Source organism: Mesoplodon bidens, assembly GCF_964165515.1.
Source record: "Mesoplodon bidens genome assembly, chromosome: 3".
In the NCBI taxonomy this organism is placed as follows: domain Eukaryota; kingdom Metazoa; phylum Chordata; class Mammalia; order Artiodactyla; family Ziphiidae; genus Mesoplodon; species Mesoplodon bidens.
The window spans coordinates 177,056,638-177,084,048 of record NC_138178.1 but is presented as its reverse complement, the minus strand read 5'-3'; the positions used below and the strand labels follow the sequence as shown (position 1 = coordinate 177,084,048).

At 42.1% G+C, this 27,411-nt stretch overlaps 1 protein-coding gene across 6 annotated transcripts in view; it reads right to left on the bottom strand.

Moving 5' to 3' along the window:
• The window catches only part of MARK3 (microtubule affinity regulating kinase 3), a 109,417-nt gene that overhangs the window by 53,983 nt on the left and 28,023 nt on the right, over positions 1 to 27,411 (bottom strand). For all 6 annotated transcript variants that reach the window (XM_081227171.1, XM_081227173.1, XM_081227170.1 and 3 more), the window contains one exon: positions 17,606 to 17,659. In XM_081227171.1, coding sequence (XP_081083297.1) covers positions 17,606 to 17,659 — 54 coding nt within the window. The remainder of the gene's footprint in view (positions 1 to 17,605; positions 17,660 to 27,411) is intronic.

The window sequence follows — 27,411 nt, the reverse complement described above, 5'->3', positions numbered from 1 at the left end:
TGAATATTTAATGTATTGTCATTTTTTGTTTAATAATGTGTTTAAGGTTTCAAATTTTCTTGAACACCAAAAGCAGTATTCTATAGGTTCGGATACACAGTGTTACTTTCTAGATACACTGCAATTTTGGTTTGCATTTTCTCTTTGACCCCATGAATTCAAAGAGTGTTTTCGAGTTCCACATGCTTGTACTTTTTGTTTGTTTCTATTTTTATTGGTTTCTATTTTTATTGCTTGTTCAGAAAATGTAGCCTGGAAAGATCTCTTAGGCAGGCTTATTAATCATATTAACGGCTTATAGCTGCACAAGTTATGCATTGCCCAACAGTGAGGAAATCATTTACGTTGCAGTCATCATAGATTTGAATAGTTATCACAATAATTTCCTGGCACAGGACTGTAATGTATCCTAAGAAAGGGATGCTTTAAAAAAAAAATGCACAAATGTGTGGGACTTCCCTGGCAATCCAGTGGTTAAGACTCCACACTTCCACTGCAGGGGGCACGGGTTTGGTCCCTGGTCAGGGAACTAAGATCCAGCATGCCACATGGTGTGGCCAAAAATAAAAAATAAAATAAAATAATAAATTAAAAATAAATTAATTAAATTAAAAATGCGCAATTTGTAATATGGGCTAGTGGAGGGGCTCTATATTAAGATCTGTCTTTTTTTCCTCTACTTAATGTGTCATACATAGCCTGAGAGAGGATAAGTCTCCCTTGTCACTCTTGTGCTTCTATAAATTTAGCTCAGATTTTTCCTGTCACGTATTTTGGGGTTCCGTTTATCATTTGCCATTCTACTATTTTTTTTTTTTTTTTTTTTTTTTTTTTTTTTTTTTTTGCTGTACGCGGGCCTCTCACTGCTGTGGCCTCTCCCGTTGCGGAGCACAGGCTCCGGACACACAGGCTCCGCGGCCATGGCTCGCGGGCCCAGCCGCTGCGCGGCATGTGGGATCTTCCGGGATAGGGGCACGAACCCGTGTCCCCTGCATCGGCAGGCGGACCCTCAACCACTGCGCCACCAGGGAAGCCCCATTCTACTATTTTTAAAATAAATTTATTTATTTCTGGCTGTGTTGGGTTTTTGTTGCCACGCGCAGGCTTTCTCTAGTTGCGGTGAGCAGGGTCTACTCTTCATTGCAGTGCGCAGGTTTTTCATTGTGGTAGCTTCGCCTGTGGCGGAGCACAGGCTCTAGGCGCAAAGGCTTCAGCAGTTGTGGCTCGTGCGTTCTAGAGTGCAGGTTCAGTAGTTGTGGCTCACAGGCTTAGTTGCTCCGCGGCATGTGGGATCTTCCCGGACCAGGGCTCGAACTGGTGTTCCCTGTGTTGGCAGGCAGATTCTTAACCAATGCGCCACAAGGGAAGCCCTGCCATTCTACTACTGAAAAAAAAATTTTAATATGAAAATAAATGTAAAAAAACTGCCTTTAAAATAGCAATTGTGAAGTGAACCAGAATAACCACTTTGGAAGAACACAGTATGCGTGTGTAGAGGTAGGTACAGAAACTCTGTATTGCAGAAGAGTGGGAAAAGGAGAAACAAGGCAATAAGTTGTAACACGTATGAAAAAACATAATTGGATTGCTACTTCACAATATGCACAACTTCAAGGTGGATTAAAGATTATAAACCTTTGAGACAACAGAGAAAAATATCTTTATGGCCCCAGGCAGGGAAGAATTTCTTAAAGAACACAGAAAAGGTACAAACCATATAAGAAAAGAGTGACAATTCAGGTGTGTTAAAATTAAGAAATTCTGCTATTCATCAAAAGACAACATCCAGAGAATGAAAACATATACCATTAAACAGAAGAAGATATCTGCCACATGTCAGTATCCAGAATACATAATCTCTAAAATGATTAAGAAAAAATCCACTAGAAACTGAAAAGGCTTGAACAGGCAATTCACAGAAGAAACAAAAGCCAATAAAAATATGAATGATGTAATACTCATCAGCAATCATGGGAATACAAATGAAAACCACAATGACATAGTTTTATATCCATCAGATAGGCAAGAATTGAAAAATTAGACAAAATCAAATTGTGACGAGGATGTGACATTACTTGAGTTGTCTTATATGCTTCTGGTGGGAATAAAAACTAACACAACTGCTTTGGATGAATGAGAATGTACATATCCTGTGAACCAATAATTCTACTACTGGACACGTATCCTTAAGAAACATAAACAACTTCACCAGGACACATACGGGACAATCCATAGCAGTGTCTGTGATACAAGTAGCTATAAGCAATCCAAATGTCTCTGAATCAGACAGAAAATGGATACATAAATCATGAAATATTCATATAATAGGATATTATATAACCATGAAAATGAGCATAGCAGTGAAAGTAAATTACATCTAAATACATCAACATGGAACACAATTTGGGCAAAATAAAACAAATAGGAGAAGGACACAAGTAACATGATTCCATTTATATAATATTTAAAATCTTCACACTATATTGATGAGGGACCCTTATGTGGTAAAATTATAAAAACAATCAAGAAAACAGTAACACAGGGACTTCCCTGGTGGCACAGTGGTTAAGAATCTGCCTGCCAATGCAAGGGACATGGGTTTGATTCCTGGTCCAGGAAGATCCCATATGTCGTGGAGCAACTAAGCCCGTGCACCACAACTACTGAGCCTGCACTCTAGAATGTGCGAGCCACAACTACTGAGCCCACGTGCTGCAACTACTGAAGCCCACATGCCTAAAGCCTGTGCTCCGTAGCAAGAGAAGCCACTGCAATGAGAATCCCACGCACTGCAACGAGAGTAGCCCTCGCTTGCTGCAACCAGAGAAAGCCTGCGTGCAGCAACGAAGACCCAATGCAGCCAAAATAAAGAAAATAGTAACACAAAATTTTTGTTAGTGGCTACCTTGTAAGGTGGGAAACAAAGAAGGAGGTCAGGTTGGGGAAGGTTACAACGTGACTAATTTAAAGTATTGCTGCTGATCCATTTCCTTCTTTTCTTTTTTTTTTTTTAAAGTTAAACTTATTTATTTATTTTTTGGGGCTGCGTTGGGTCTTCGTTGCTGCACGCGGGCTTTCTCTAGTTGCGGTGAGTGGGGGCTACTCTTCGTTGCAGTGCACAGGCTTCTCATTGTGGTGGCTTCTCTTGTTGTGGAACATGGGCTCTAGGCACGCGGGCTTCAGTAGTTGTAGCTCGAGGGCTCAGTGGTTGTGGCTCGCGGGCTCTAGAGCACAAGCTCAGTAGTTGTGGCGCACGGGCTTAGTTGCTCCGCGGCATGTGGGATCTTCCCGGACCAGGGCTCGAACCCGTGTCCCCTGCATTGGCAGGTGGATTCTCAACCACTGCACCACCAAGGAAGCCCTGCTGAACCATTTCTTGAATCAAATACCCTAAACATATTTATATGGCAAATATGTAACATTCTTCTGTATGTAAAGCATTTAATTCATTCATTCATTCATTCGTTCATTTTTGGCTGCATTGGGTCTTCACTGCTGAGCGCAGGCTTTCTCTAGTTGCAGTGAGCGGGGCCTACTCTTCGTTGTGGTGTGTGGGCTTCTCATTGCAGTGGCTTCTTTTGTCGCGGAGCACGGGCTCTAGGTGCATGGGCTTCAGTAGTTGTGGCACGTGGGCTCAGTAGTTGTGGCTCATGGGCTCTAGAGCAAGCACAGGCTCAGTAGTTGTGGCGCACGGGCTTAGTTGCTCCGCGGCATGTGGGATCTTCCCAGACCAGGGCTTGAACCCATGTCCCCTGCATTGGCAGGCGGATTCTTAACCACTGTGCCACCAGGGAAGCCCAATGTGCATTTTTATGATCAAGTATTTCAAAGACCAGGAAATTTTCCTACCGCCTCAAAACCTAAGGTTCTGGTGGTCAAGCTTCCTGGAATTAGGGCAATATGAGAAAAATATTAATTTAGTATTAAATAAATTTGGTACTTATAAAATAATGAACAGATATTATTGGGTATCTACCAGACACAAGGTGAAGGAGCTTCAGTAAGCTCCTTTGTATCCTTCCCATATGGAAGGTGCTGGGCCTGATTCCTTCCAAGGGGACATGTTGGGAAAAGGCTATGTGAAGTTAGGGCTTTAAGTTCTAATGTTAGTTCAGTCAGTGTGTCAGTTAGTGCACAGTCACTAAGAATTTGAACTCTGGAGCCCACTATCTGTCTCCACCTGGGGATCTACCACTCACTGACTGAATCTAGGTGGCTTGACCTCTCTGGGCCTCTGGTACCCCCAGGGATAAAGGAACCTGACATGTTGAGATCTTGGAACAGTGCGTGGCACATAATAAGCAACATGCGGCTGTGATTCTGGTTGTTGTTGCTAGGATTCTTTCCCAAAGGTCTAGTTTTTGCCCAACTTTCAATTTTCCACAAATGGGTCCATGCTAGGCTCTAAGTTTAACCCATTTAAAATACCTGGTTCTTGGGACTTCCCTGGTGGTCCAGGGGTTAAGAATCCACCTCCCAATGCAGGGGACGTGGGTTTGGCCCTTGGTTGGGGAACTAAGATTCCACATGCCACGGGACAACTAAGCCCAAGTGCCACAACTACTGAGCTTGTGCGCTCTGGAGCCCGCACATGACAACTAGAGAGAGGCCCATGCACTGCAACAAAGAGCCTGCATGCCGCAACGAAAGATCCTGCATGCCGTGAGGAAGATCTGTGTGCCGCAACTGAGACCCGATACAGCAAAATAAAATAAAATAAAATAAAATAAAATAGTTGGTTCTTCAGTGGCTTTTCTAAACTAGCACAATGAACAACTGGTACAATTAAAAATAAATTCTAATATTCTCAATTCACAATCTGTACTCTAAATTTGCTGCCTTAGTGAAAATAAGTCTGGCAATAAATTAAAAATTTCCCCATGAAGCAGCAGCAACACTGAAGCTATATTTTCTTACACTCTTATTACCATTTTTGAAATGTAACAATATACATATATATATATATATATATATATATATATATATATTTTTTTTTTTTTGCTGTACGCGGGCCTCTCACTGTTGTGGCCTCTCCCGTTGCGGAGCACAGGCTCCGGACGTGCAGGCTCAGCGGCCATGGCTCACGGGCCCAGCCGCTCCACAGCATGTGGGATCTTCCCGGACCGGGGCATGAACCCGTGTCCCCTGCATCAGCAGGCGGACTCTCAATCACTGCGCCACCAGGGAAGCCCTATACATATATTTTTATTCTCAATATTTTAACATGTAAAATGAAGAGGGTTTGACTTAGATTTCATTTACCATATCCTGTTTGTAAAAGTTTACCTAATTCATTACACTGATCTGAATGCAGATGCTGGATTGTAATTAATAGTCAGGACTCTAGGTATTTTTTAATCTCCTCTTTGATTCCTTCAGTGATCCACTGGTCTAGTGATCCATATTGTTTAGCCTCCACATGTTTGTGTTCTTTGCAGCTTTTTTTCTTGTGGTTGATTTCTAGTCTCACAGTGTTGTAGTCAGAAAAGACACTTGATATGATTTACAGTTTCTTAAGTTTGTCAGTGCTTGTTTTGTGGCCTAGCATGTGATCTATCCTGGAGAATGTTCCATGTATACTTGAAGAAAATGTGTATTCTGCTGCTTTCAGATGGAGTGCTCTAAAGAATCAATATTGTTAAAATGTCCATACTAACCAAGGCAATCTACAGATTCAATGCAATCTCTATTAAAATACCAATGGCATTTTTCACAGAACTAGAACAAATAATTTTTAAATTTGTATGGAAACACAAAAGACCCCAAATAACCGAAACAATCTTGAGAAAGAAGAACAGAGATGGAGGAATCACACTCCCTGACTTCAGACTATACTACAAAGCTACAGTAGTCAACACAGTATGGTACTGGCACAAAAACAGCCACATAGATAAATGGAACAAGATACAGAGCCCAGAAACAAACCCACACACTTATGGTCAATTAATGTATGACAAGGGGGGCAAGAATATACAATGAAGAAAACACAGTCTCTTCAATAAGTGGTGTTGGGAAAATTGGACAGCTACATGTAAAAGAATGAAATTAGAACATTCTCTAACACTATATACAAAAATAAACTCAAAATGGATTAAAGACCTAAATGTAAGACTGGATACTATAAAACTCCTGGAGAAAAATATAGGCAGAACACTCTTGCAGCAATATATTTTTGGATCCATCTCCTAAAGTAAAGGAAATAAAAGCAAAAATAAACAAATGGGACCTAATTAAACTTAAAAGCTTTTTCACAGCAAAGGCAACCACTGACAAAATGAAAAGGCAACCTACTGAATGGGAGAAAATATTTTCAAATGACATGACTGATAAGGAATTAGTATCCAACATACATGAAAGAAGCAGACGCCCAGATACAGAGAACAAACCAGCGGTTACCAGTGGGGAGGGGCAATATAGGGGTAGGGGAGTAAGAGACACAAACTATTAGATAATAAGCTGCAACGATATACTGTACAACACAGGGAATATAACCAATATTTTATAATAACTATAAATGGAGTATAACCTTTAAAAATTGTGCATCACCACTATATTGTACACCTGTAACTTATATAATATTGTACAACAACTATACTTCAATTTAAAAAGATTTTTAAAAAAGGATTCTAACAACTACTTTTGTTAATGGCCTGAGCTGTTTAGTCTCCTACAAGTCAATATGGAAAGAGGAAGGTATTAAGAAAGGAAAAGATGAACAGCGCTCATCAATGAAAAAGATCCCAACAATTATTTCTGCTTCACCAGATGGGCAAGGAGAAGGACAGAAGTCCAGGCATTGGGTCAGGAAGAGTTCGAGAGAGGGGGGAGAGATCTGGCAGCTGCAGTGGCAGCAGTCTCTACACCGTAAAGCGCTGGAGGGGGGTCATCGTTAAAACAGGTCACCTGTAGAAAGAGAAGAGACACTAAGCATGTTCTTTAAACTACACAGATGATTCTACTGCACCACAAGGGTTAAAAAAGACTGCCCTGAGGAGGCTGAGGCAAAAGTACCCCCAATAACTCAGTGGTGGTAACAGTAAGAGTAAATTACATCGTAGACCATAAGAAAAGCATGAACGGGTCCTCTCTGCTTCCAAATATGCAGTTCTCTGGCTTGTCCCACAACTGAGATTCCCTGGGATGCCAAAAAAAGTCACTGCTACTACAGAGCTCTAACCATTAACAGGGGCTCCAAAATAAACACCAACTTTAAAAAGAAACCAGACTTGAGTGGGTGTAAGTAAAATTTCCCACAAAGACCCTGATAAAAAGAATCTATAGTCAATAATACTTCGATAATCATTCAGCAATCTGCTGTATATACTTTCTTTTTTTTTTTTTTGGCCGCAGTGCACGGCTATGTTGGATCTTAGTTCCCCGAAAAGGGATCGAACCCGTGCCCCCTGCAGTGGAAGCGTGGAGTCCTAACCACTGGACCTCCAGGGAATTCCCGTATTTTGCACATACTTGAATTTATGCACATACTTAAATTTAAAATCATTCTTTTTTTTTCCCTCAGTAATTTTGATTAATTTTTTTTAAACACAGGGATTCCCGTTTCTCTCTTACTGTTAGTCTGGATTTAAGAATGGTGTTTGAATATTACTCAAAAATTGCTTGATGAGTCAGCAGGACCAACTAAAGGGTGGATTCTCCAATGAGGTGCCTTGTCCCTACCTTGTCGGATATTTTAATTGGATGAAAACATCCTTGTCCAATGTATATAGCACCAAACTAGAAGTGATAGCTAATACAAAAGACGCATTTTTCAAAAATACCCTGAACAGACGGGAATTATGGTAGGAAACCATTTAAATGGTCTTCAGCAAGAATGAAATAAATTCAGTTAAGAAAAAAATCAATTACAGATATGGAATAAACTAGCCCTGTGTTGAGGGCAAGTCCTGTAGCTGGCCCAAGAGGCTGAGTATTTACTCTGGAGAAGGGACCAAGAAGACCCAAGATAGTTGGTTATGTTGGATTGGTAGGGTTTTTTTTTGTGGATTGGTAGATTTAACCTCCAAAGCTCCAAATGAAAGAATAGAGAACAGTATTGTACATGTTTCTAGAAGACAGATGCTAGTGTAAACTATGAGAGAAAAAAACCTGTTTAGGGACTTCCCTGGTGGCACAGTTGTTAAGAACCTGCCTGCCAATGCAGGGGACACAGGTTCGATCCCTGGTCCGGGAGGATCCCACATGCTGCGGAGCAACTAAGCCCGTGCACCACAACTACTGAGCCTGTGCTCTAGAGACCACCAGCCACAACTACTGAAGCCCGCGTGCCTAGAGTCCGTGCTCCGCAACAAGAGAAGCCATCGCAGTGAGAAGCCTGTGCACCACAACGAAGAATAGCCCCTGCTCGCCACAACTAGAGAAAGCCCGCGTGCAGCAATGAAGACCCAACGCAGCCATAAATAAATAAATTAAGGAAAAAAAACCCTGTATAATAACTAGAGTTGTCCAACACTGGAACAAGATGGCACAGGGAGGAGTGTGCCTCCATCCCTATATATGTTTAAAGCTGGCTAACCAGCTATCATAAACACATATTTTAAAAAAATCAATTATTTCATTACATTCACACATTTGTTTTTAACTAATGGTTCCAGTTTAAGAAAAAGAGATTACTGTTTAAATTGATTATGTCAAAGTATGGTGACAAAGTTTCTGCCACCGAGAAGACTGAGTATTTCTAAGATAACAAAATCTTAGTCAGAAAAACCCAGGGGGAAGTTAGGGAATTACTGAAAAGTTTATTACACAGAGATGACTGTTCCTTAAAGAGCCGGGGCATTCAAGGCTCCCAGTTTGGCCTGATGTAACCGCCAGCTCAGGGCCTTGCACTGCCCTGCATACTCGCAGGCCTCGGCAGCCCACTGCTGCTGCAGTTGCTGCTCCTCAAGCTGTGTGTGCAATCCTCCCACGAACACTTAGTGAGGACCTCCATGTCAACGCTGCAAGGAGGACTGCAAAGGTCTTTCCATTCTTTACTACTTGGTAAAAAACATTTAGATCCTAAAGGCCTAAGTAAACTTTTACTGCAAACCACATGGGTTCACCCAGAGTCTGTTGTACTTATCTGACTCTTCTTATCACAACGCTTGGTTCAGGGGAACAAGAATGTTTCCTAAACGAATTACTAAGAGGGCACCCCTACTTTTCACTTGAAATCTACACATTCCTCGCATACTATCTCCTCACCCTGTGTTTTTGGTTTTGTTTTTTAATTAATTTATTTTTGGCTGCATTGGGTCTTCGTTGTTGCGCATGCAGGCTTTCTCTAGTTGCAGTGAGCAGGGGCTACTCTTCATTGCGGTGCACGGGCTTCTCACTGCAGTGGCTTCTCTTGTTGCAGAGCACGGGCTCTAGGCATGCAGGCTTCAGTAGTTGTGGCACGCGGGCTCAGCAGTTGTGGCTCACGGGGTCTAGAGCGCAGGCTCAGTAGTTGTGGCGCTCGGGCTTAGTTGCTCCGCGGCATGTGGGATCTTCCCAGACCAGGGCTTGAACCCGTGGTCCCCTGCACTGGCAGGTGGATTCTTAACCGCTGTGCCGCCAGGGAAGTCCCCACTCTGTGTTTTAAAATGTAGGTTCTATTATTATTCAGGTATGGTGAGCCAAGAGATCAGGAGAAGAGTGCCATTAAAAGGATGGTTCGTTACTTATAGTTCCCAAAAGAAGGGGGTACACAGTGCCATGCAGGGTCATGTGAGGAAGCACCAGGATGGGTTAGAAGGCCAATGGAGCAAGGGGAAAGCATAGGGAAGAGTTTTTATTCTGGTTTCCACAGGAAAGGTAAGTCCAGGCAGGGTAAGCAGGCTGAGGACTGGTTCACTGGAATAAGTTCAGCAGGTTCTTGGGTATAAGTACGGTCTCTAGGTGTCTGATACTGGCTCTGCAATGATTAGGGCAGAGAAATATTGCCTCTTGGAGTTTAAGAGCCAGATAGGGGAGGTGGTTCAGAGTATGGGCTCTGCACTGGTTAGTTTGCATCTGAACAGTGTACTCACGGGGAGTTGCTTACTATTTCCAGGAACTAGCTAGCCCTGGGGAGTAGTCTTATCTCAGGTCAGCAAGGCCCCAGATGCCAGAGCATCAAGAAAACAAAAAATAAGAAAACACGGTTAATACATCTTGCTTTATTTTTCTTCATGGCACTGACATGACATTATATATGTTTATTGCTGCTCTCCCACTATGATATCAATTCCATGAAAGTAGGAACTTCATTTGGTTCAATGTTGTACCCTCAGTGCTTAGAACAGTGCCTAGCACACAGCAGGTATTTACTAGTAAGTGTTTAAGTGAAGGAGTGAATAAACAAATTTGCATAAAAATATGACTTACGCAAAGTCTGGAAGGGGAGGTGGGGTACAAGGCCTCCTGCTCTTTCGTACTTGAAATATTGGGTTGGCCAAAAGGTTCGCTTGGTTTTTTCCGTAAGGTGGCTCTAGTAGCGCTGAGCTGTCTTTAACTTCATTCGAAACGATTTTGTTAGACTGTGTGTGACAGCTGTCGTATCTGCGTGCACTTACAAAAAGGCTTAACAAAGTTGGTGAACTTTTGTGTAGCCATTTTAATACTGAAGATGGAAGAAAAAAACATTTTCGGCATATTATGCTTTATTATTTCAAGAAAGGTAAAAACGCAAAAACAGATTTGCTCAGTGTATGGAGAAGGTGCTGTGGCTGAACATGTCAAAAGCAGTTTGTGAAGTTTCGTGCTGGAGATTTCTCGCTGGACAATATGCTCCACAGTTGGGTAGACCAGTTGAAACTGATAGTGATCAAATCGAGACATTGAGAACAATCAACGTTATACCATGCAGGAGATAGCTGACATACTCAAAATATCCAAATCAGGGCTTCCCTGGTGGCGCAGTGGTTAAGAATCCGCCTGCCAATGCAGGGGACACGGGTTCGAGCCCTGGTACGGGAAGATCCCACATGCCGCGGACCAACTAAGCCCGTAAGCCCCAACTACTGAGCCTGCGCTCTAGAGCCCGTGAGCCACAGCTACTGAAGCCCGCGCGCCTAGAGCCCGTGCTCTGCAACAAGAAAAGCCACTGCAATGAGAAGCCCGTGCACTGCAAGGAAGAGGAGCCCCAGCTCACCACAACTAGAGAAAGCCCGTGTGCAGCAACGAAGACGCAACGCAGCCAAAAATAAAATAAGTAAAATTTAAACCCCCCCCCCAAAAAAAAAAAATATATATATCCAAATCAAGCTATGAAAATCATCTGCACCAGCTTGGTTATGTTCATCGCTTTGATGTATGGGTTCCACATAAGGTAAGCGAAAAAGACATTCTTGACCGCATTTCCCCATGTGATTCTCTACTGAAACGTAAGGAAAATGTTCCGTTTTTAAAACAAATTGTGAGGGGCGATGAAAAGTGGATACTGTACAATAATGTGGAACAGAAGAGATCGTGGGGCAAGTGAAATGAACCACCACCAACCACACCAAAGGCCGGTCTTCATCCTAAGAAGGTGATGTTCTGTATATGGTGGGATTGGAAGGGAGTCCTCTATTATGAGCTCCTTCGGGAAAACCCAACGATTAATTCCAACAAGTACTGCTCCCAGTTAGACTAACTGAAAGCAGCACTTGCAAAAAGCGTCCAGAATTAGTCAACAGAGAACGCATAATCTTCTATCAGCATACTGCAAGACCACATGCTTCTTTAATGACCAGGCAAAAACTGTTACAGCTTGGCTGGGAAGTCCTGATTCATCTGCCGTATTCACCAGACATTGCAACTTCAGATTTCCATTTATTTCGGTCTTTACAAAATTCTCTTAATGGAAAAAATGTCAATTCCCTGGGAGACTGTAAAAGGCACCTGAAACAGTTCTTTGCTCAAAAAGATAAAAAGTTTTGGGAAGATGGAATTATGAAGTTGCCTGAAAAATGGCAGAAGGTAGTGGAACAAAAGGGTGAATACATTATTCAATAAAGTTCTTGGTGAAAATGAAAAATGTGTCTTTTATTTTTACTTTAAAACTGAAGGCACTTTTTGGCCAACCCAATATTTCCTCAACCTTGAAACTATTTACTAACTTCTTCATAGCTACTACAAAGAAAGCCTCAGGTTACTTCCCATCTCAGTTAGGGAAATTTAATCACAGGAGGGGGCCATAATGAAGTGGAAATAGTCCACGCTTTGGAGTCAGACTAAGATTTACATCTTTGCTCCATCACTTACGAACTGGAGAGTCTGATTATATCAACTTCTCAGACTCTGTTTCCTCAATGGAAAATCAAGATGGTAGTAATACTCACCTAACAGAGTATGAAGGTGAAAAGATATCTATCAGACTGGCTACTGTGAGAACGCCTATATGTGTAAGAACATGGGAAGCACATGCTCTAGTATCTAATGACAATGAATTCCTATCCAACTAATATACCTGGGACATTGCTTACTGCAAATGCTCTATTGCCTAAATGGTGGTAAACATGTTTTCATTTAGAGTTCATTAATGCTCGACTCAATGATGACTACACCTATCATAAAATGACTGCCCGAGCATCTATCACTTAGTAGTTAGGGGACTTTGGGCAGATTACTTTATCTCCCTGGCCTCTCTTTCCTGAATAACAGAACTTACCTCATGAAGTTGTCCCACAATGTGATATTTGGAGATGGAGCATTTGGGAATTAAGTTGGTTTAGATGAGGTCATGAGGGTGGGTCCTTATGATGGGATTAGTACCCTTATAAGTAGAGACATCAAACAGCATGCTCATGTACCTTCCCCCTACTTTGCTATGAAGACACAGTGAGACGGCAGCCCTCTGTAAGCCAAAAAGAGAGCTCCCACCAGAACCCGACCATGCTGGCAACCCTGATTTTGGACTTCCCAGCCTCTACAACTGTGTGAAATAAATGTCTGTTGTTTAAGACACCCAGTCTACAGAACTTTGTTATAGCACCTCAAGCAAACTAATACAGTACTCAATATATACTAAATGCGCAAATATTAGCTGTGATCAGAAGTAGTCTACTGCAAATAAGTCCTATGAGACCTAAGCCAGAACCTACTATTCAATTCTTAAGCTTTACTTATTTCCTGTGAGGGTAAAATTTAAAAATCAAACAAAAAATATCTCCTGGGAAAAGAATCTTAAAAAAAAAAGAAGTGGATATATGTGTATGTATAACTGATTCACTCTGCTGTACACCTGAAACTAACACAACATTGTAAATCAGCTATAAGCCAATAAAAGTTAAAAAAAAAAAAACCTCCCACTCTCCCTCAAAACCAATATTCAGCAGGACACACAATAACAGCAAACACTCGGTCCTTACCACGTGCTAGGAACAGGAACTACACTCAGCTCTTCTAAGGGCTTTTATTATTTTTTTTAAAACATCTTTATTGGAGTATAATTGCTTTACAATGGTGTGTTAGTTTCTGCTTTATAACAAAGTAAATCAGCTATACACATACATATATCCCCATATCTTCTCCCTCTTGCGTCTCCCTCCCACCCTCCCTATCCCACCTTTCTAGGTGGTCACAAAGCACCAAGCTGATCTCCCTGTGCTAAGGGCTTTTAAATGTTAACTTATTTAATTCTCACCACAGCCCTAGAGGTACTGTTATTATTTCCATTTTACAAACAGGGAAACTAAGATCCAGGAAGGTGACTTGTCACACAGCTAGGCTGGGTTGAAGCCGAGATTTGAATCCATGTAGGCTGGCTTAACTGTGTTCCTAACCATTACTCTATACTCCCTCTACGTTAACACACTACTCCAAGATGAGAAAAGAAAATAACTTCAGATGGGTTACACTTAGTGTACTTGCATGTCTTTTTTTTTTTTTTTTTTATAAATTTATTTATGTTTGGCTGCGTTGGGTCTTCGTTGCTGCGTGTGGGCTTCTCACTGCGGTGGCTTCTCTTGTTGCGGAGCACAGGCTCTAGGCACGCAGGCTTCAGTAGTTGTGGCTCGCTGGCTTCAGTAGTTGTGGCTCGCGGGCTCTGGAGCACAGGCTCAGTAGTTGTGCCACATGGGCTTAGTTGCTCCGCGGCATGTGGGATCTTCCCGGACAAGGGATCGAACCCGTGTCCCCTGAACTGGCAGGCGGGTTCTTAACTACTGGGCCACCAGGGAAGCCCTACTTGCATGCATGTCTTAATAAAGCCATAACTTGCTTCTTAATGACAGACTTGAATTTAATAAAACAAGATTATCTGTAACCAAATCAAAGCTAAAAATGGGGCTTCCCTGGTGGCGCAGTGGTTGAGAGTCTGCCTGCCGATGCAGGGGACATGGGTTCGTGCCCCGGTCCGGGAGGATCCCACATGCCATGGAGCGGCTGGGCCCATGAGCCATGGCTGCTGAGCCTGCATGTCCAGAGCCTGTGCTCCGCAACGGGAGAAGCCACAACAGTGAGAGGCCCGCGTACTGCACAAAAAGAAAAGAAAAAAAAAAAGCTAAAAATGACTTTGCAAAACCAGGAGGAAGACTAATATTTTTTTCACTCCTGTTGTTTTCAAAACCATTAAAGGTACACAACATTACAGAGTTCTTTAACGGCTGACCTAAAAGACATTTATGAACAGAAAATGTGTCAGGGATAGTACTCAGAAATTGAGATATATAAAAACAATGGAGGGGCCTCCCTGGTGGCGCAGTGGTTGAGAGTCCGCCTGCCGATGCAGGGGATACGGGTTCGTGCCCCGGTCTGGGAGGATCCCATATGCCGCGGAGCGGCTGGGCCCGTGAGCCATGGCCGCTGGGCCTGCGCATCTGGAGCCTGTGCTCCGCAACGGGAGAGGCCACAACAGTGAGAGGCCCGCATACCGCAAAAAAAAAAAAAAAAAAAAAAAAAAACAATGGAGAAAAATATATCTTACTAGAATCTAACATTTAGTCACTCAGTGGCTGGAAAAATTAAAAGGAAAAGTGAAGAACTTGTTAGTGAAAATAACATCAATTTACTAATATGCAGTCAACTCAGGTTTGCTTAAATGCGTTTATCAGATGTACATGATTCAGTGTGTAAGCCAGAATATTGTGAACATTTTGAAATGACACAACTTTAACACCTGTGTTCAAACACTGCCTGAATGAGCCAGTCCACATTTTTTTTGGTAGTGGCAGTACAAAAAGATCGCATACTGTTGATGGCAGAATGTTGTTTAATGTAAATGTTAGCTCCTAAGGCCATACACCAAGCTCCAGAGTTTAAAATCACAATATAAAGAGAACTGTTCCTGATGCACGTGTGATACAACTGTGAGTGGTGCTGAGGAAGGAAACAAGCTGCAAGCGCCACTATTCCAAGGGCAAAAGATGCCAGGTATACTTCACTCTGCTGCGACTTTTCCATAGAAAAGGAACTCAGCGAAACAGAATGTGAAGGAAATATTTATAGAATGCTTCTAATTTATAAGAATACAAACACATGATTTATGATTTAAAACAATGCCCTACAAACTGAAAACATTACACTTATCAAATTATTTAACTTGGACAGATCTGCCTTTAGTATAAATCTTCTGTGGATGGTTCATACTTGAACTATACCCAACGAATCTTAAAAGTCTTATTTGTATGCCAAAATTAATGCTGATGCAAATGTGCATCACACCATCAGGCTAAACAGACAACCTACCAGGTACTCAACTGATCATGATGTGACAAACAGTAATTTGGAAGAATAACAAAAAAGAACAGTGGTAATGAAAAACTATGACCAAAAATAATGAAAAAAGCAAGCAAGAAAAATCACAACCAACTCAAGACAATACTATGATAAAGTTCTTCCTAGAAAACTGTTAGGATTCCAGTTATCTGCAAGTACACACGAATCGTGGAAGATCTGTAACACTAGAATACTGTATTAGAATCCTTAGCAAACTTCTCCACATGCTAATTTTAGTTCTGAATACCAAGTTTTAGTAACCCTTAACTTATTAATTAGTACCAAGTCCTTAGATATATGAAGAAATGAGTTTAAGGAAATGGATACAATTTCATCCTTAGAACAAAGGACTGGAATTTTTGGATCCTTCCAGGGCCACCCAGAGAGCCCTTAAGGCCCACTATGCCCTGCAGAACCACTTGTTTAAATAACATTTTCAGTTCCAGATAAAATCTGTCTCCCTCTCCACCTTAATCCGCCCCCCCACACGGACAGAGTTTCAAAATTATGATGATATAAATAGAAAATAACATTAGAACGAGAACTACATCAGAAATGTACATAGGGCATTACCCTTACAATATCTTACGCACTGCTTTGCAGTTTACAAAATTCTTTGATCTGTATTGTTTCATTAATATCATCCATCATGAGAAGATTGAATCCCCATTTAATTAGTTATTTTTATGGTTGTGTCCCACTGAAGTACAGCTGACATATAGTATTACGTTAGTCTCAGGTGTACAACAGAGTGACGTGACAATCTATGACATGATCACCACGAGTCCAATAACCACCTGTCACCATACAAAATTATTACAGCATCGTTGACTGCATTCCTTATCCCCATGACTTGTTTCCTTTATAACTGAAAGTTTATAGCTGTTAACCCCCTTTACCTATTTCACTCAACTCCCCTCCGGCAACCAACAGTTTCGCTCTCTGTAAGTCCGTTTCTGTTTTATTTTGTTTGTCTATTTGTTTCATTTTTTAGATTCCACATATAAATGAGATCATATGGTACCTGTCTTTCTGTCTGACTTATTTCACTTAGTGAAATTATCTTCATTTTTAGAGATGAGAAGCCCAACGTCCAGAAAGTTAAGTGACTTGCTCAAGGTCAAGTTACACATTCAGCTAGGTGGCAGAGGACTTCCTGTTCTTATTTCTAGGTCTCTGTATCCCCCAGCTACCACAGGCCGAGTCTAGAAATCAAATGAAGTATGTAAAAAGGCTCTGCAAAACCAAAAGGGACTAGAAGGATCTTATTATGAAGATCATTCATCATTCACTGATGCACCAGTGAAATACCTATGACCAGGCCCTACCTGAGCAATTAAATCTCCCTATGGGCCAGTCACCAGGAGTCTGAAAAGAGGTCCAGGTGATTTTAACATGCACTGGGTTGAGAACTTCTGATCTACATTAGATAATACAAATGGCAATAGCGCATTAACAAACATGTTTTCAACTATCAATTTACTTTTACTTTTATATTTTCCTTTTATATCAATTAATCATCACTCCTTGATTAGACATATTGTGGTAGTTTAAGAAAGCCAAAGTGCTGACTTTAGAGATCTCAGTATTAGCTGTAAGAAAGATGTGTAACTCTGCTTAAGACTAATTACATGAAACTATGTTGTTCTTTTTTATAACTCTATTCTAGTCAATATTTAGAATATTCAACTTAAAAGTACAGCCTTCAGTTTGTGCTATTAAGAACATTTAAAAATCATTATCTTCAACTGAAGGAAAAAAATACAACAGTACTACATTTAAACCATATTAAATTTAAGTTGAATTCATTTGAGGAAGAGGAAGCTTTACTGTGCACTAAACACAATAAATAAAAATAATAGTAGAGGTAATTAATGGACAAATTACATGACAATTAGCACTGAAAATCATTAAAAAAAAATACTGGATACTGGACCAATCTTACCTTTTGTAGACTTGTTGGATTCAACTGAGTTTTGTCAATTATTTTTATTGCGACCTAGAAAAAAAATTAATATTTATGGATTTTAAGAATTTGGTCATTATAGACTAATTAGTAATAGTTTTGTAAATGCCCAGACATGTAGCATTGTTAAATAGCAAGCAAGTAAACAAACCTCAAAAACCTAAAACTCAACCAGTTACAATTATATTTTACATTTTATAAATATTTTATAATTGACAAGAGGGGCTTCATGCAAATAAGGGTATTTTATAACATTTTACATTTAAGTTACCTATAGACACAGGGAAAAAAAGTCTCCCAGAAACCACCTCCTAACCCCCCCCAAAAGGGGAGAGAGATTATACAATGAAAACACTTCTAAAAACATGGCAATGTAGCAAATCTATTCATTATTTTCTGACACTTTAATTTTATCTGACTCTGGGATACAAGGGCTGGAACTATAGCTTTTATGGGTTTATACAGCCCAAAATGCTTTCCATAGCGTCTGGCACAAAGTGGGAGCTGGTTAATTGAGTAAATATATGAACAAATAAGTTGGTGTTGAATCTGAAAACTTTAAAAACATCTTATTTCAGTAAAATAGAAAAGCTCTTTAGAGAAGAGGAAGAGGCACTAGCTCTTTGAGAAGGAAAAGGCCCTATAGCTTCAGATCAATCTACAAGCTAACCAAATGAGTATGTACAGAGGCAACAAATGGGTCACCTGGTAGCCTCTGTTCAAAAAGGGGTGAGGCAGACTAAAAATAAGCCACTAAGATATAGGAAGAAAGAGCTACAGCTTCTAATTATATGCACTTATCTTAAAAAAAAAGAAAAAAAATTAAGTTGTACTAACCCTGCACCGACATCCTCACCGAGTCAGTCTGTCTTTTCTTGCTTAAAAATGAACTACGTGCACTGTGGTAACCTAAGTGGGAGGGAAGTCCAAAAGGGAGGGGATATCTGTATGTGTATGGCTGATTCATTTTGTTGTGCAGTGGAGGCTAACACAACATTGTAAAGTAACCACACTCCAATAAAAATTAATTAAAAGAAAAAAGTGAACTATGGATAACCAGAACTAGGAACTATGGATATTGAGAAGGGGGGATGGGGTGATGATAGGGGACGGAAGGAAACATAAGTGAAGAGAGAGGCTTTGCCATGAATTAGGGAACATAATGAACCCAGCTTTGCACCTGAGCTCCAGACAACCAATGATCTCACCCCATGTCAGTGAGGCTGTGTTCCTACTATGTGTCCCTCAGAACACAGATCCAATAAAAAGCACCCCTGAAGAAAGGGACTATAGTCAAAGGCTGGGGAAAGTGTTCAAGGATTCTTTGTCAACGGTTCTCGCCCTTTTTGGTCCTCTTTATATTCTTAAAGATTATGCTGGACTTCCCTGGTGGTGCAGTGGTTAAGAATCCGCCTGCCAATGCAGGGGACACGGGTTCAACCCTGGTTCGGGAAGATCCCACATGCCACGGAGCAACTAAGCCCGTGAGCCACAACTACTGAGCCTGTGCTCTAGAGCCCACAAGCCACAACTACTGAGCCCACATGTCACAACTACTGAAGCCCGTGCACCTAGAGCCCGTGCTCTGTAACAAGAGAAGCCACTGCAGTGAGAAGCCCGCGCACCGCAACAAAGGGTAGCCCCCGCTCGCCACAACTAGAGAAAGTCCATGTGCAGCAATGAAGACCCAATGTAGCCAAAAATAAATAAATAAAATAATAATTTTTTTTCTTTTTTTTTTTGCGGTACGCGGGCCTCTCACTGTTGTGGCCTCTCCCTTGCGGAGCACAGGCTCCGGACGCGCAGGCTCAGCGGCCATGGCTCACGGGCCCAGCCGCTCCGCGGCATGTGGGAATCCTCCCGGACAGGGCACGAACCCGTGTCCCCTGCATCGGCAAGCGGACTTGCAACCACTGCGCCACCAGGGAAGCCCTAAAATAATTTTTTAAAACAATTTAAAAAGAAAAATAAATTAAAAATAAGTGCTGAACAACTCATTTCAACATAATAATATTCAACAAATGGTGCTGGGGCGGGGGAGATTCCCTGGTGGTGCAGTGCTTAAGAATCTGCCTGCCAATGCAGGGGACACGGGTTTGAGCCCTGGTCCGGGAAGATCCCACATGCCGCGGAGCAACTAAGTCGGTGCGCCAATAACTACTGAGCCTGCGCTCTAGAGCCTGTGAGCCACAACTACTGAAGCCCACGCACCTAGAGCCCGTGCTCCGCAACAACAGAAGCCACTGCAGTGAGAAGCCTGCGCACTGCAACAAACAGTAGCCACCGCTCGCCACAACTAGAGAAAGCCCGCACGCAGCAACAAAGACCCAACGCAGCCAAAAATAATAAACAAATAAAATTTAAAAATTATTAAAAAAAGAAAATGGTGCTGGGGAAATGATATCCACATGCAAAAGAGTGAAGTTATCAGACTCTTAACCTAACATCAAATACAAAAATTAGCTCAGTGTGGATCAAAGACCTAAATCTACGATCTATAAAACTATCAAATTCTTAGAAGAAAACATAGGGCAAAGCTTCATGACATTTAAAATTTTATGCATCAAAAGACGTTATCAGGGCTTCCCTGGTGCCGCAGTGGTTGAGAGTCCATGTGCCGATGCAGGGGACACGGGTTCGTGCCCCGGTCCGGGAAGATCCCACATGCCGCGGAGCGGCTAGGCCCGTGAGCCATGGCAGCTGAGCCTGCGCGTCCGAAGCCTGTGCTCCGCAACAGGAGAGGCCACAACAGCGAGAGGCCCGAGAACCCAAAAAAAGATGTTATCAACAGAGTAAAAAGGCAACCCACAGAATGCGAAATAATATTTGCAAATTACGTATGTGATAAGGGATTAATATCCAGAATATACAGAGAACTCTGAAAACTCAACAAAAACCTGATTTAAAAATGGGCAAAGGGGCTTCCCTGGTGGCGCAGTGGTTGTGAGTCTGCCTGCCAAGGCAGGGGACATGGGTTCGTGCCCTGGTCCGGGAAGATCCCATATGCCGCGGAGCGGCTGGGCCCGTGAGCCATGGCCGCTGAGCCTGTGTGTCTGGAGCCTGTGCTCCGCAATGGGAGAGGCCACAACAGTGAGAGGCCTGCCTACCGCAAAAAAAAAGGGCAAAGGACTTAAGATGTTTCTCCAAAGAAGTTATACAAATGGTCAATAAGCACATAAAAAAGACGTTCAACATCCCTCATCATTAGAAAAATGCAAATCAAAACTAGGAAATACCACTCCACACCCATCAGGATGGCTTACTGCCAAAACCCCCCAGAAAATAATAAGCCTTTGTGAGGATGTGGAGAAACTGGAACCCTTGTGCACTGTTGGTAGGACTGTATAAAATGGTACAGCCACTGTTAAAAAGAAAAAAAGTACAGAGTTCCTCAAAAAATTAAGAATAGAATTACCAGATGATCCAGTAATTCCACTTCTGGGTATGTACCCAGAACTGAAAGCAAGGATGGATGGACGGATAGATTGATTGACTGATTGATTTCTGGCTGTGTTGGGTCTTTGCTGCTGCGCCGCAGGCTTTCTCTAGTTGTGGTGACTGGGGGCTACTCTTCGTTGTGGTGCGTGGGCTTCTCACAGCGGTGGCTTCTCTTGTTGTGGAGCACAGGCTCTAGGCGTGCAGGCTTCAGTAGTTGTGGCATGCGGTCTCAGTAGTTGTGGCTCGCGGGCTCTAGAGCGCAGGCTCAGTAGTTGTGGCCCATGGGCTTAGTTGCTCTGTGGCATGTGATATCTTCCCCGACCAGGGCTCGAACCCGTGTCCCCCCCTGCACTGGCAGGCGGATTCTTAACCACTGCGCCACCAGGTAAGCCCAAAAGCAAGGATTTAAAAAGCTATTTGTGCATCCATGTTCATAGCAGCATTATTCATAGTAGCTAAGATGTGGAAGCAACTCAGGAGATCAACAAGGGGGACTTCCCTGGAGGTCCAGTGGTTAGGACTCCACACTTCCACTGCAGGGGGCACAGCTTCAACCTCTGGTCAGGGAACTAAGATCCCACAAGCCACGTAGCATGGCCAAATAAAAAAGGTCATCAAGGGATTAATGGAAAAGGTTAACGTGGCACATCCATAAGATGGAATATTATTCAGTCTTATAAAGGAAGGAAATTCTGGTACCTGCTATAACATGGATGAACCTTTAGGACACTATGCTAAGTGAAATAAGCCAGTCACAAAAACACAAATACTGGGCTTCCCTGGTGGCGCAGTGGTTGAGAGTCCGCCTGCCGATGCAGGGGACACGGGTTCGTGCCCCGGTCTGGGAAGATCCCACGTGCCGTGGAGCGGCTGGGCCCGTGGGCCATGGCTGCTGGGCCTGCGCGTCCGGAGCCTGTGCTCTGCAGGGGGAGAGGCCACAACAGTGAGAGGCCCGCCTACCGCAAAAAAAAAAAAAAAACACAAATACTGCATGCTTCCACTCTTATGAGGTCCCCAGAGTATTCAAAAGCATAGCGACAGAAAGTAGAATGGTGGTTGCCAGGGGCTGGGGGGAGGGGGGAGGGGAAATTTAATGGGTGTAGAGTTTCAGTTTTATAAGATGTAGAGTTCTAGAGATGAATGGTGGTGATGGCGGCACAGCATTATGGATGTATTTAATACCACTGAAATATACACTTTAAAACAGTTAAGATAATACATTTTGTTATATGTATTTTATCACAATAAAAAAATTGGAAAAAAAAGTCTATTAGTGTTAATATAAGTAACATTTTAATGAAATACTCTTATGTCCTCCTGTAGTCAATCTGTTATGATATCACACGTCACATACTTCTGGAAAACTCTACTGTACGCTCGTGAGAAAGAATGGAAGAAGCAAACAAATAATGTCTTAAATAGTATTACCAAAACAGTTTTGATTTTGCAGACCCCCTAAAATGGTCTCAGAAAACCTCCAGGGGTCCACATCCCTACTTCAAGAACTGCTGCACTATTCATATTAACGCTTTTTTTTTTTTTTAAACTGATTAACTTGGTTTAAAGCCTCCACCTGCCCAGGCCATTTGATTACTTCCTATGAACCTATTAACCTCCTAAGGAGCTAAAGAAAGGGAAACACTGCAGCAAGGCATCCAGTGAGTCTGACCCTGAAATGCAAGGAACCCACCACCCCTTCACCCCTGACTGGGGGAGGAAAAAAATCAGAATTGGTGGAGGAGGGGAGAGTTAATGAGTGTGTGTGCTTGCAAAAAGCAAAGTCAAAATTCTGATTCTATATTTGGAAAATATAAGTCTTGATGGAAACTATAGTAAATAAATCTAAAGGAAATACTGGCTGCTGGAATATGCAAACAATGACCACCTTGTGCATAACTCAGTCGGGGAGAAGACATCCTGTTATAGCCCTAGAGCACTACCTGTACACAAGAAGCATTCAATAAACACTTACTGGGGTGATCTGAGGCCTTGAATACTCACATTAGTAACCACACACACATCAGAGATGGAGACAAAACAGTGAAGAAACAGGGTTTCTTGTGTTTTAACAAATACCAATGTGGTTTTAAAATTCCATTATTTTAAAGCTGAGGGAACTCCCTGGCAGTCCAGTGGTTAGGACTCTGCCTTTCCACTGAACGGTGCACAGGTTCGATTCCTGGTCGGGGAACTAAGATCCTGCAAGCTGTGTGGCGTGGCCAAAAAAGAAAAAAATAATTTAAAGTTGAATGAATGAATTTTCTTCAAACTTTACTTTCATAAGTAATTTTATGTGGTATACTTGGATCTCCTAAAGATCCAAGGGATTTCCATCTCCCAAAGGGATTTCCGAAGAAACCCCTTCAATAACACTGTTCTGGCCACAGTTCTGTTTTCTTCCTCATTCTCATGGCCAAATCCATCAAAAATGCTGCCTTTCCAGTTCCTCTTTCCTCTGATCTTCTGAGACTTTGTTTCTATTCTCATGACAGGCCCCTTGATCACTAGTTTCTTCTGGTTCTGCTCAAAATCCACCTTCTAAAGATTCTATTCTGATTTTGTTATTATACATTTTCATTTTCAAGTACTGCTGTTCAACAAGTATCTAAAGCAAAAACAGAAAAAAAAAATGTGTTGCATTCAGCTAAATCAAACTGTAGAAGAGTCATTTTATCAAAAGCAAGTGTCCTCAGAGTGAAACATTATCATTTAACATGATGTGTGTATGTGTGGCAATGAAAACTGAGGGGGAAGCTCCTAATCCCCTCTTCCTTCCAGTTCCCTTGCTGGGATGACTCAACTACCAAAATAACCTTGGCCCAGAGCTGGAGCCTGGAGAAGAGCTCAGACCTCGAGGTCACCAAAAGAGGAGGTAACTGTGGGGCATCACTAGGTGCCTCAGAAAGATGCAGACTGGAGAGAAGACCACTGACTCATTCCCAAGGTTGTGGAGGGCGTGTGTGTGTGCGTGTGCATATGTGTGTGTGTGCGTGCATGCACGCACAGCAAAAGCCAAGGGAATTCACTAGGCAAGGAAACAGGAGTGTCCCTGGCACTTGTGTAAAATTCTGGGAAATTCCATTTATTCACTCTGACGCCTAAAGCAAAGTGGAAAATTACAAAATAGGAATAAAGAGAGCTCACACATGAGAAGGGCTTCCCCCCCCCACCACATTCCTCAAATCAAGAGTCCAACAAACCTGCAGCAAATACTCACTGGAGGAAAAATCCTTATCTTCCACTTCCTGTTAATTAACTACTGGTCAAAAGATCCTTACACCCTGCTCCTGACTGGTGTTAAAGCATCTACAACCAGCAGCATCTACAAGAGCAGGCAGAAAAAAGATCCCAAGTCCTTTAAGAGGACACAATAATCCAGAAGAACGGTAAATTAGTCAGCTCAGGCTGTCAAAACAAAAACTACCACAGACTGGGCAGCTTAAAGAGCAGAAATTTATTTTCTCACAGTTTGTCAGAGATTGGGGTGCCAGCATGGGCAGCTCCTCTTGGCTTGCAGATGCCCACCTTCTCACTGGGTCCTTACAAGTGGAAGAAAGCAAGCAAGCTCTCTGGTGTCTCTTCTTATAAGAGGACACTAATCCTATCAGATCAGGGGCCTACCCTTATGACCTAATTTAACCTAATTATTTCCACAAAGGCCCTACCTCCAAACAGGCTTTAACATCTAAATTCTGGGGGACACAATTCAGTCTACAGCAACGGAGAACAAGCCTATCAACTATAACAGCTCCCTACAAAATAAAACTTCAAATTAAAACCTAACAATACAAACAAAATGGGTGAATGGCACAAGCACAGGGTGGAGTAAAAGAGGCAGACACAAAATAATAAACACTGTATGATTCCACTAGAAAAATTTTAAGAGAAAAAAACAGAATATGGTGTTTCAGAAGTCAGGATAGTGGTTATCTTGGGGAGGAAGGACAGTGAAATGATTAGAAGGAGGTAAAAAGGAGGACTTCTGGGGTTCAAGTCATGGTATATTTTTTAATTTTTTAATTTTTTTTTTTGCGGTACGCGGGCCTCTCACTGTTGTGGCCTCTCCCGCCGCGGAGCACAGGCTCCGGACGCGCAGGCTCAGCAGCCATGGCTCACGGGCCCAGCCGCTCCACGGCATGTGGGATCTTCCCGGACCGGGGCATGAACCCGTGTCCCCTGCATCGGCAGGCGGACTCTCAACCACTGCGCCACCAGGGAAGCCCAAGTCATGGTATATTTTTGCCCTGGGTCATGGTTAAGCAAATGTTTACACTTTTTCTGGATGTGTGCTATGTATCAATAAGGAGTTAATTTTTAAAAGTCAGTGATGACTTTAAAAAATCATAGTGAAGTCAATAGATAATGATGCCTAAAACTGAAAAAATAATTCAGAATAAAACATGCTATTAAAAGATATGAAAGTAAAACCTAAAGAATCAGTTAAGAAGACTGAAAGTGGCCATCTTAGGAGATTAGGAAATTGTGTGTGGGGGGGAACACATAACAAAAGAAAAAAAAAGCCTTGACTCTGTAAACTGTATAATATATAATTAACTTGAATAAAAATAACAATGAAAAGCACCTCCATACCCATAATGAGGACATTCAGTTAAAGATGGCATACTAATCACATGCGTTCTCTCTTCTTCCACCTGATAGTCCAATTAAACAATAAAGACAACATGACAAAGAATGGCAAAGAGAATGGGAGAGGTGGCATCAGCAGACAAGTGACTTAAATAATATCTGGGGGACAAAAATCAGAGACACCCAGAGCAGGGCACATACAAGCCTAGAGTATGCTCTAAGAAGGGTGCAATCCGGGAAGAACTTAGTACTGACCAGAGAAAATAACTCAGTGCCTTGAATACGGAAGGTCCCAGCGAAAGGCCAACTTTCCTCCCAGCCACTGTGAAGCCAAGCCAGGCACCTGAGCAGCACCTTCCACACACCTCACGTAGAGAGCTCTCAATGTGCTTCTTATTTCTCCGCTCTTAAAAACGTTTTCAGGAATCAGACATCTGAGGAAAGCCTATACCCTTTTCTAATACCCCTTCCCATGTATCTGTTGTTAGGGGAAAACACCAGTAACAATAACTCTCCTCCTTCAGAAAAAAAAGGACAGTTGATTCACGTTATTCACGGTAATTACAATTCTATGAAGTCACTCTGAACACTGAACTAGTGAATACTGAACCACTGTTCCTAGGGGGGAAGAGTTAAGACTCCTGTGAGCCCCAGGTCATAAGATTTTCATCAACTGATCAATACATAATCTTGTTTTATGTGTGTTTCTGTTTAAGGATACCTCATTTACTATACATTATTGATTCATTAACACTGAACAGCACTATCTAACTCATGCCTGAATGAAGCTTACCTAACAAATGTATTTTCTCTGTAAGGCACGTCAAAGCCTTGCACTTAGGAACACTGGCTAATACCTCAGCCCTACAGTTGGGGGCCATTTTAAACAACAAAATCGCCAACAAAATGCACAAAAATGTGGAAAATGTGTACTAAATAACCACAAAAAGGGCATCTGTTTATAGTATGAAGGCTGAAAGAAGGTAGAGTGTCACCTTGTTGGGCCTCAGCTGGGGAAATGCACATTAAGCAATTCAAACTTTTTACTGCTCTGTGCATGTCCGAAAAAGACTGCAAAAGCACAGCTAGTACTGATATTTGGGATTACAAATAATTTGTAGTATGTGAATTTGCAAGTATGGAATTTGTGAATAATGGGATTGACTATATCTGTTCCGAAGATGGATAGTGATGGTTGCAAACACTGCAAATGTACTTAATGCCATTGAGCTGCACTTAAAAATGGCTACAATGGGCTTCCCTGGTGGCGCAGTGGTTGAGAGTCCGCCTGCCGATGCAGGGGACACGGGTTCGTGCCCCGGTCTGGGAAGATCCCGCATGCCGCAGAGCGGCTGGGCCCGTGGGCCATGGCCGTTGAGCCTGTGCTCCGCAACGGGAGAGGCCGGCATACAAACAAAAGATTGGAAGATAAAGTTAAAGACATCACTCAGAAAGTAAAATAGAAACAGGGACAGAAAACCAAGACAAATAGATAGATAGATAGGTAGATAAATAAATAAGTAAATAAAATAAAATAATCAAGGCTCTTGGGAATTCCCTGGCAGTCCAGTGGTTAGGACTTGGCACTTTCACTGCCAGGGCCCAGGTTCAATCCCTAGTCAGGGATCTAGGATCCTGTAAACCACATGGCACAGCCAAAAAAAAAAAAGAATTCTAGAATGACGATTTTTAAGTAATAAAATGAGACAATTCTGCAGAACTGAAAGATAAGAAAGTTCATATTGAAAGGGTTCAATGAG